Below are 10,520 nucleotides of genomic sequence, written 5' to 3'. Positions count from 1 at the left end.
GTGTGTGTGTGTGTGTGTGTGTGTGTGTGTGTGTGTGTGTGTTTACAGTAATAACCCACAGCGTCAGACTGCATTGATTTCTTTTTATCATACAAAAAAAGTAGACAAAGATTATCTCCGATTTTCATTACCGGATTTGAGACATCTGTGATGTTTGAGGCCGTGTCAGGAATCCTCAGATGGAGGCTCTGCAGGACGTATGTTGTCTGCATCTGTAGCATAAAGAGATGAAGTAATTCTCCACTTTATTTCCCATATAGTCTGTGTAACTTTGTCACACATACACATCACATATATTTGAACTTAGAAAGTTTGTATCGGCAGATTACATTTCTACCTTTGTTTCCCTAACTTCTGAAACACAAATAATTCTTACCTGAAAGTACACAGTCCAGTATGGAATAAGAGCAAAGAACACTGGAAGGACTTTCATCAAAGCTTTCACTTCCTCCACCTTTTCCTCTGGAAACTTTCCTCCATAGATCACTTTTGCACTATCAAGCAGAGTCGGTTTGTTGCTTTATAGACAAAGAAGAAAAAAAATACTTAAACACTACAGTGTAATTGAAGTATATAATTAATATAGAAAATAATTAAATACAAAGTATGGTAGAATTAGTCTTAAACCCTTGCAGTAAAAGACCTTGAGAAAATCTCACTCTTTATTAATGGCACTTCTGGAAATACAAAAGAAACTTTACACTAAATCTTATAATCCTCATCTCTCGAGAAAAGGCCCTCTTAAGATTTTCTTAAAAGGCTGTGAGATTGTCCAACTTAAAATATTCAATGTCAAGGGTTTGAGCTGCTTGTGATACTGTGGTTCAAAGTCAAGTTTCAACCCTTCAGAATACCGTTTCGCCACAGGGAATGAAGATGAAGAAATGGACCAGTGAAAGAGAGTTATAGAAGGGGATCAAGAGAAGATTTAAGATAAAGGAATATCTAAACATGCTTAAGCTGCCTCCCAGCTCACATTAAAAACAAACTATGAGAAAAACACTAAAGCGACAGCTGAAAAAAACGTGGCAATCAAACCTCCAGATCTATGTTACAATTATTTTTAGCTCAATTGTTCAGTACTTTTATTTTTGTACTTCCCTAAAACTAAAAACTTCTATAAAACATTTTATAGACGTCTGGCACTGAGTGTGCTGTATATTATCAAGGGGGTTCACAACTCTGAAAACTTAAATTTGTGTGACTTTTTTGCCCCAATAGTAAAATAAATTACTCAGAAATAACCGATACATAGTCAAAAACGCTCTCACCAAAGCAAGTTAGGCTCCTTAGGTTTCTTTGAACAACAGGCAAAGCCTAGGATCTTAAACATATCTGAGAAGGCACTGCCATCAGCGGGCTTTCTGATGAAAACTGTCCGTCCGACAAGAAACACCAGGAAGGACACGCCGAGGCACACAGTGGGGATGATGTAGCCAGCCTCAAAGCCTATGTTTTGCTGAATGTAGGCCACACCTCCCAGAGACAGAATGGCTCCTAGATTGATGCACCAATAGAACCAGTTAAAGAATCTTCGAGTGGCCTCGGGTCCTCTGTCTTTCACCTATGATGACACACAGAAAGAAATAATAGCATTGAGTAGTTCCACAGAACAAAGTAGCTAAACTATGCTGCAGCGAGGACACAATATGCTTTTGAGCCATTCAAAAGGTTCAAAAGATTGGTACACATATTTAGGCTTAAAGCTGGTATTTCACTCTGTTGAACCAAACTGCAAAACAATATTCATGAGGGTAATTCGAAAATCCCACCATAAGAACAGTTTCTTCCCCTCTGCCATCAGACTCTTGAACATTTAAAACATGTCACTCTATAACTCTGCCTTGGCCACTTTATTACTGGTTTCCTGAACTGCGCAACTCTGACTATATTGTTTTCTGGTCACTTTTATCTCTGGATCTAACGGCACTACTCCAAATATATTGTCTGATTCAATTACTATATTGAACTGGTGTACATATGTTTTATGTATTTTATTATATTTTTCCTTTATTCTTTGTTTTTTTTTTCTTCATTTGCTTTATTTGATACCTATTGTACCTTTATAACAAAGTAAATTCCTAGTCTGTGAATCCTGTTCATTGACATAGGCAATAAAACAGTTTCTGATTCTGAAAATGTCTCATTTTCTTGCATGAGTCTTGTGCTTCATAGAGTTTGAGTGTGTTCAAAACATCTGCAAGACAAACTTCTTGAAAGAGTCACTGAATTATTGCGGACATCTGGAACCTGTTGGGTATCTATCTCAATTTAGTTTCTGTAACTCTACAGCGCTGGATTTTTTATTTATTTAGTGTTTTTTGTTTTGGTGAATACCAACACTTTATTTTTATGCTACCATATGGAAAACTTTAAGTATAGTATTTGTGTATAACTTGACACTGTATAAATTGTTTGCACTTGCAAAACAAAATGTATATCAAAGCGTTTGTGAAAGGGATCCACGATTAGTTGTAACATTAAACTTTTTTTGATAAACATTTATTTCAATAGTAAAATAAAGACTGTAAAAATACTGTAGGCTGTTTAGTTTCGTAAATTTTTTAAAATATATTTTAACACAGACAGAGCCATTTTATTTACACGCAAAGCATTCTGGGTAAATAATGACATCAACTAGGTCCTTGGTGCGAGGCTGCTAGCGAGCTATATCCACCCTGAAGGTTAATCTTGGACAATATCTGATGATCGACTCTTTTAAATGAAACCAGAGAGCGTTGACAGAGAGGAGAAGGTAGAAATGACTCAGCCTGGAACTGAAAATATGGATGGAGGACAACAGAGCTGCTTCATGGAAGAAGAACCTCAGCTTAGCCTGTTAGCCTTTGCGCTAGTGCCCATGCTATATTGCCTTATATGTATTAGCTCGGTGCTAGCGCGACAAACAAGCTAAACTGAGGTCCTCCATCCATATTTTCAGTTGCAGGCTGAGTCATTTTTGTGTTCCCCTCTCTGTCATGTGGATGGAGGACCTCAGTGATGAGAGGAGAATGTGTAGCGCTGAGCTAATACATATATGTGGTGATAGCGTTGGGGCTAATGCTAAAGCTAACAGGCTAAGCTGAGGTTCTTCTTCCATGAAGCAGCTCTGTTGTCCTCCATCCATATTTTCAGTTACAGGCTGAGTCATTTCTACCTTCTCCTCTCTGTCAACGCTCTCTGGTTTCATTTAAAAGAGTCGATCGTCAGATATTGTCCAAGATTAACCTTCAGGGTGGGTATAGCTCGCTAGCAGCCTTGTGCCAATGACCTAGTTGATGTCATCATTTCCCCAGAATGCTTTCCATGTAAATAAAATGGCCCCATCCGTGCAATATATTTTTAAACTTTTAGTTTAAAAATTATAAAAACTAAACACCCTGCAGTATTTTTACAGTCTTTATTTTACAGTTAAAGTATATGTTTATTAAATAAAGTCTAATGTTACAACTAATTGGGGATCCCTTGAAACAAAAAAAAAAAAAAAAAAAAAACCTCTCCTGTTATCAACCAGAAAGGGCGCAGAGTTTCCTTGCAGCTTCATTGGAAGTTTCTCCCATGAGCCCCAAACCTCAATGCAGGTGTTTACAAAAAAATTGCTGTGGGATGCGATGTGTAGGATGTGAGCAGAGGTGGGAACCAAATTAATGTTTACGGCCTTGTTCAAAAAGTGGCCACAAAGAATACAGTATATTCACACAGTCAGGTTGGGCAAAATTGTGTGAAAATAATCATCTGAAAAACTGTAAGCAATTAATATTTGTCACTTGATGAAGTATGTGTGTGTGTGACATACTGTCAATATCAAGGGCCCATTGGTAGAAGGCAGCACAGAGCAACTAATCCCAACCCCAACCCTACAAACTTGTTTAACCAACGGAAAGTCAGAAAAGGCAGACCAAGGCCAGAATGTTGGCTACATGCAAGTGCAATTGTCTATTAACCATCCTAATAGTGGTTATCGGCTAAATGCCACAATGAAATTTGATAAAATGTTGCCAATATTGTCCAGCCCAACCACACAGCTTGCTGGTTGCACTTAGAAACCAGTAACACAGCAACTACAAATTTGAGAACTTTCTTACAACTTTAATCATTGAGTCACCAATAGTCACCGCTAAATGAGATTCTGGTTTGACAGAGTTGTAGTGGGTATTTGAAGAATTAAGTTTTTTATAAAGTGCTTTGGAGGTATTTTGACACCTGCACATAACTTCTCCTCTGCCAGAAAGGCTACAGCTCTAAATGTCCAGCTCTAAAAACATGCTGAGTCCAAATCTGCCCATCTTCATTTTAAAAGTAGATTAAATCATAAATGTGTAGGCAGCTGCCAAGGTAAGTACAATGCAGGGCAGGCCAAGATGAGTACAATGTGTATGCGTCCAAGGTTTTTCAAGCCATGCACACAAAGAAAGGCAGTTATTTTCAAAAACTGACCATGCAAAATGTAGCTGCATGACTAGATGGTCAGGCGCATTTGCAAATGTGTGTGTGCTTTTCACAGAAAAAGTCCCAATTATCTGGTATTGTTGCCAAGTTTTGTTTTGCTGTGAGATTAATCAAGTGAAGTGTTCCACTGTCACTTTGAATGAACTGCGCAACATGTTTTCTTAACAAATACTTTTTTCCATTTGTTTGTTTTTTTACTCCCTAAATGCAGCATATTTACCTAAAATCTCTAAAGCCTAAAGTTTTGTCACATCTGAGCTGTAAAGGTTTCAACCCTTCTCTCACATCTATGACGCCTACACATTATCTGCACTCAGAGTCATCGATAGTGAATGTTTGCCTTGCAAATCAGAATGGAGGCAAATCTTTGACTAAACCAAGGATGTTTGGCCTCTTTGTCAATTTCCTGGGCTCACAGCAGCAAGGACCTCACTACAGCTCATAGTTTATGGGTTAAAATTGTGTCAACTAAAGCAGCTGCAGCACTCTTTTGCTCTGCTTCACAGATGGGCTCAGAAAATAGGGCTTAATAAAACAATAAATGACTGTAATAATGGTTGATTTTATGTTCTGGTAAGGTCCAACATAAGTGAACTTGCTTAAATATAGAACAAATTTCTTTATTCAAGCTATGTAAGAGACTGATGTTTCACTACCAAATGAGCGTCCTCTTCTTTATTAAAGGACACAGGCTATCAATATATTTTGTTTTGGATATCAACTAGCAGCCATTATGAGTCAAAAGACATATGTGTTTTGGTATGCTATTTTTCAAAGCTTAAAATTACATTTCTGAAAGACTTGAGAGAAAATAGCATTGTATTGTATATAAAGCAGACAGTGATTAGCTTATGAACTCAAATTTGATTAAAGAAGTAAAATGATCTTCAATTTATCATTGAGTGAAAAATCTATAGCTAAATAGCTATAGATTTTTCACTCAACAGGAGTAGATGGCATGGCAAAAAGCACAGAAACTGCGTAAAATGTGCCATGAAAGAAAGTTTTTTTTCTTTCTATTGGGATGATTATACAAAAATAAAAGACTACCAAATGTAATGCTCATTCATCGAGAATCTGCAGCTCTTGGTAAGAAAATACAATTGTTCTCAAAATGGCACTAATCCATTCAACTTGTGTTTGTCCTTGTAGAGGAAACGGTTTGATCAGCGTAAGGAAAAATGTCTTTTATCTATGAGCATAAAAAAGTATTGATGCTCCTACACTTAGAGACCAAACTATTGTGCAAAATTAGAATGCTGCATTTCTTTTATAGATCACATATAATGATAAAACACAAATTACAATCTAGTTATTGCCCACCACTATGAAAGGCAGGTATCATTGTGTAAATCACTTGTGTCCCACCATCTACAGTTCATAATATCATTATAAGTGTTCAAGAATTTGGATAAATCTCTGATCCCACTAATATTAATAATTTTGTTTTCAAATCCATAAATGAGAGTGAGGAAGTCGCAAGGGTATCTTGTTTACTGTAAACCTGCATAGACTTTGTTTATTTTTAGCTCTAAATTATTTGCCTCCTTATTCAAAGGTATAACAAGCTTTCTCAAACATTCAGGAAAAAAAAAGAATCCTGAGTTAAAAGTGAAAAAATTCAAGTGACCATCTTCAAATGATTTCTTCTGTGTGTACCGGCCACCCCAAAATATTTAACCCAAAATAAACACACTCTGATCCTTACAATTCCTAAATAAAAAGGGGGAAAACAAACAAACAAACAAACAAACATCTGTATCTCTTGATCTCTTGTAAATGGAGGTACCACAGTCCATGTGTCTACAATCTTAAAGAAAGAGAACCTTCATGGAAGTTTTACAAAAAAATAAAAAATAAAAACCCACTAAAGTACAAATGTGCACTTAAAGCAAAAAAAAAGCTTTTCAGAATCATGTGTTTACAACACGAGTAGAATTGTTTTTATTTATTTACTTTTTGTATAAGTAGGGCTGTTTGTGCAGAGCACTGATATTTCTTTCAAACTAGGGCACCAATGGCAAATGTGAAGCACGGTGGTAGAAACGTCATGTTTTGGAATTGTATGTTTTCTGTCTCATGAACATGTAAACAAGGACATTTTTTAAAACAATCTATCAGTCCTGAAGAGGAAGCTTGACATCTCGATGTTAAGGGGGCACTTATACACACTTATCTCAGCAACACGTCACTGTGCATGAGATATCCAATCACAGCTGACCTCTATAATGACACGCTGCATGCCCCATCTTACACAGACAAATAACAAATCACTTTAATAATCAGAAGCTYTAACCTACGAGAAACATCATGCCTACTTTTAAGAATGTTGTGAAAAATAYATTGTTCATACTTTACCTGATCTGCTCCAAATGGAGTGATGTTGGACTTTACAGTGCCCACACCTAGTGCAATTAGGAAAAGTCCAACATAGATTACTGGGCTACAATAAGGGTCACGGAGRGGRCAGTTTATATTAGGGGGAAAGGTGCTGTTTGTGCATTCAGGAGGTTGCACTGGAAATGCTTTCTCTTCTCCACATAGGTGTATTCTGGTGTCGTTGTTTGAAATAATGGGGAAAAACAGCATGCCAATAAAATATAGGACTAAACTTAAGGCGATAGTCCAGAACTTTCCAAGGTATGCGTCTGCTAACCAGCCTCCAAAAGGTGAAATCAGGTAAGTTACTCCCATGAACACCAAGGGTGCCTGACTCGCCTGGGTTCCTTGCCAATAAAAAGGAGTACCATTGAGAAACAGAACAAGATTGGACGTGATGCCGTAGAATGCAATCCTTTCCAGTGATTCAGCAAGCAGGACTGAGGCGCATGCGAGTCTCCTTCCCTGAAAGACTGATGGTGGTGAAGGACTGTCAGCTGAGTCYAACAGAGGGGTGCTCTCCTCGGCATCCCTGTTGTTAGCCATTTAGACGAGAACAGATTGAAAGTGAGTTCAAACCTAAAGGGGCGAGAATACAAATAGAATTGAGTAGGTAAACTAAACATTCAGTGACAATATACTAAACAGAAATTACGTAACAGTGCTGAAATCGTACGTGATTAATCTTAAACTGTTCTTCGATAGTTTCTCATTTATGGCATAAAGTTTACTGTTTTAATAAGCACTTTAACAAGCTAGCTGTAACTTACGATTTTACATTACCTTCAATCGATAAAATAGACGCTGTTCAGTTGCCTCCTTCAGTATGTTTAATGCAAACCGCTCAAATCTCGTTTCTCTTGTCTTGTGTAAATAATTTTTCCAAAAGAGAACTGGAAGTCGACAAAAACAGTGTCACTGAACTGTCGCGTGACACAGCCCCAAGAACAAACTATCAGGTTTGCGTGGCTGCGAAGCTGATCTACAACTACAATGCTAACACCAATTTTTTGTAAAGCGACGTTCTATGCTCTATCCGCATGACTTGTAGATTTGTTCAGTGTACGCATGCGACGCACCCACAAGACAAGGAAGTGTTGGTTCCTCCTTCTATTTCGTGTTTTCCGCGTTATTTTAAAATTACTTTTTTGCTGTAGGTAATTGGCTACACAGTGGAAAAAACTTCCCAGAAACAGATGAATAACAAGGAAATCCTTTGGCGAGGTTGTGAATGATATACTTCAGCGGTGCATGTTGTGTTTCCAGGGACTAATGWTGCAGACGGACTTGTAAACATAGAAGCGTGGTGCGCTTATAARCTGTTAAGTAGCAGCTCGCAGTTAGCATTACGGGCATGAGTCCAAGAAATGTGATAGGAGTTCAGGTTGTTCAGCTGAAACTCGGAGGTCCTGCTGGTTGYTGTGTCGTTTTCACCAGTTAGGACACAGCAGCCTTTGTGTGGCGATAATGAAATTACTCTTTCTCGCCCCTCTCAGCCCCAAAACCGGGAACCACACAACAGCCGAGAGAATACGGTAATTTGCTGTCTGTGAGTTAACAGCTGTTCTGCCTTATTAATTAGCATGTAAGCCAGYTGATAGCATCGCTAATAGTTAACTAATCTCGTGAGTTAGCTGCGTGAAAAGAGAGGCAGCAGCGCATTCATTTTATGAATCAGCCTTCATGATCACGTGGCTTTTTTTTTTTTTGTTCTCTAACTCGGTTCAAACATGTGATCTTTTAAGTCATGAGTGGTGGAGGAAGTGCTCACATCCTGTACTTTAGTGAAACTACTTCATATCTAAAGATGCAAATGCCCTTATTTGAAATCACTCTTATTTGAGTGTTCTAATTTGTGTTATCTTAATATTAAGATAAAATAGAAAACATAATACTTGGAGCATAAAACTTATTTATATCTACAGTATGTGTAAATTGGTGTAAAAGCACTGAGTTGTACACTATTGCATGCCATAGCCGGATGTTTTTGTTTTATGTTTCAGGTCTTATATTGAATCAGCAGGGCACACTTGTGAGCTCAGAGATGCAGGGGAATTTCAGTCACCTGCTGAGGTGGCACATCTGGTAAACAGGGATCCTCCATATGAAGGAGCACTGGCCATTCACGTGTTCAAAGCTGGCAGACTCCTGCTGGGTAAACATCCTCACTGTTGCATGGGTTTACTTAAGAGCTCACTTTCAGTAATTTGCTTTTGATTATAGTAACATTGGACCTGTTCTACCTGCTCTCATAAATGTAATTACAGTTTTGTGTGATGTCTACTCTTTGCAATAGATGTCCATGTGCCCTTTGGCGTCATTTTTGGCGGAACAGACATAAATGAAGACGTGAAAGATGAACAGAAGCGTGTGGTTATGGAGCAGGTGCTGCAGAAAGCCAGGTGAGGTTGCTGCAAGCTACTATCAGAAATAGCATTAACTTGAATTTTCCTCCTTAAAGGGATAATCCAGATCATTTGAAGTGGAACGATTTTAAACAATTACTATCATACATGTTGTAAAAGCTCTTTAAATGTCCTCTGATTTGAGAAATAGAGTTTAATTTTGACCAAACTGGACATTTGTCAGTTCAAAGTAATATTCAGGTCATTGTTGTAAATGTGAATACATATATAAACATATACATTTTATTATTATGCCAAAGGTTACACCAGAAGTGCAGCTACTGCTCCTATATGCTTGTCAGTAACCAAAAGTTTCTGTGTAAATACCCGAGTCATGCAAAACTGACAGCAATGTAAGTGTTTAACCACTACGAAAGCTTTGTAATTACAGTTGTTTTATGATAGCAGAGGTCCAATTTTTGTTTTACTTTTGCTCGGACTAGCTGTTCTGTTATTAGGCCCTGTTCATAAAACGCTGTTTTTAAAAAAAATTAAACTGTATGTTCATGTACACAGCGGTCTTTTGCTTTGACACTTAAGTTTTTAAATCCAGGTCTCAGAGTGTAGGTGCAATCCAACTTCATCTGGTCAAAATTAAACTTTATTCCTTCATACTGAGGCTGTTCACTGAGTTATCTATAATAAGTAAGATGTTAATTGTTTGTAACCTTTCCACAAAATCCCACTTCAAAAGATCTGGGCCCGTATTTATAAAACTTCTTAGAATTACTCTTAAGAATGCTGCTAAGGGTGGACTTAAGTGTAAAAAAGTTCTTAGTTAAAAGCTGAGAGTAAAGGTCAGTTATCAAKCATCTCAGTCTTACTTTAAGCGAAGTGTAGGAGTAATTCTTAAGTGTCAGTCTTAGAGCTGATTTGCGACACTTGGCTGTGCCGCAAAGCAAATCCTGGATGACATTTAAAAAAAACCCGACACGAACCAATCACTGCCTTGTATTTCATGTTCAAGTATATTGTTTGAGTTTCTCGGTGTATTGCTTGAACTGCCGGGTCAGAGAAATGTCATGATAAAACTGTGAAAATCCTAAAATAAGTTCACTTTCAACAGACTAATGTTGAAACCTTGTACTGATTGTCTGTAGAATTACATAAAATGTCCTCATTTGAGTCATGAAAACAGAAAATCTCACATTTTTTAATCAAAAACTCAGCAGTTTTAAAGTTTTTTTTATGTCTCAGAGCCTGAGGTCATGTTGAGCTGCTCCCTTCTCCTCTTCGCCACTGTCTGCAGACAACACTGGCTTTTTACACGCACACACGTACACACAA

General features: G+C 37.6%; 2 protein-coding genes across 5 annotated transcripts in view; one reads left to right on the top strand and one right to left on the bottom strand.

Annotated features, from left to right (window-relative positions):
• Positions 1–7,847, bottom strand: part of slc15a4 (solute carrier family 15 member 4) — a 44,182-nt gene extending 36,335 nt beyond the window's left edge. For all 3 annotated transcript variants that reach the window (XM_014007154.1, XM_014007155.1, XM_014007153.1), the window contains exons 1-5: positions 7,612–7,847; positions 6,808–7,407; positions 1,272–1,564; positions 377–518; positions 132–212 (exon numbers count right to left, since the gene is read on the bottom strand). In XM_014007154.1, the coding sequence (XP_013862608.1) occupies positions 132–212; positions 377–518; positions 1,272–1,564; positions 6,808–7,374 (1,083 nt within the window). In that variant the 5' untranslated portion in view covers positions 7,375–7,407; positions 7,612–7,847. The remainder of the gene's footprint in view (positions 1–131; positions 213–376; positions 519–1,271; positions 1,565–6,807; positions 7,408–7,611) is intronic.
• Positions 7,848–7,914: 67 nt separating this feature from the next.
• glt1d1 (glycosyltransferase 1 domain containing 1) overlaps positions 7,915–10,520 on the top strand; it is a 26,319-nt gene continuing 23,713 nt past the window's right edge. Inside the window, exons 1-3 of one of the 2 annotated variants that reach the window (XM_014007156.1) lie at positions 7,915–8,363; positions 8,832–8,983; positions 9,125–9,230. In XM_014007156.1, coding sequence (XP_013862610.1) covers positions 8,296–8,363; positions 8,832–8,983; positions 9,125–9,230 — 326 coding nt within the window. In that variant the 5' untranslated portion in view covers positions 7,915–8,295. The remainder of the gene's footprint in view (positions 8,364–8,831; positions 8,984–9,124; positions 9,231–10,520) is intronic. The other variant, XM_014007157.1, reaches the window with a different exon arrangement.

This window comes from Austrofundulus limnaeus, unplaced genomic scaffold, assembly GCF_001266775.1.
Source record: "Austrofundulus limnaeus strain Quisiro unplaced genomic scaffold, Austrofundulus_limnaeus-1.0 Scaffold40, whole genome shotgun sequence".
Lineage (NCBI taxonomy): Eukaryota > Metazoa > Chordata > Actinopteri > Cyprinodontiformes > Rivulidae > Austrofundulus > Austrofundulus limnaeus.
Note: the sequence above shows the minus strand (reverse complement) of the source record. Positions and strands in the feature narration are given on the sequence as shown.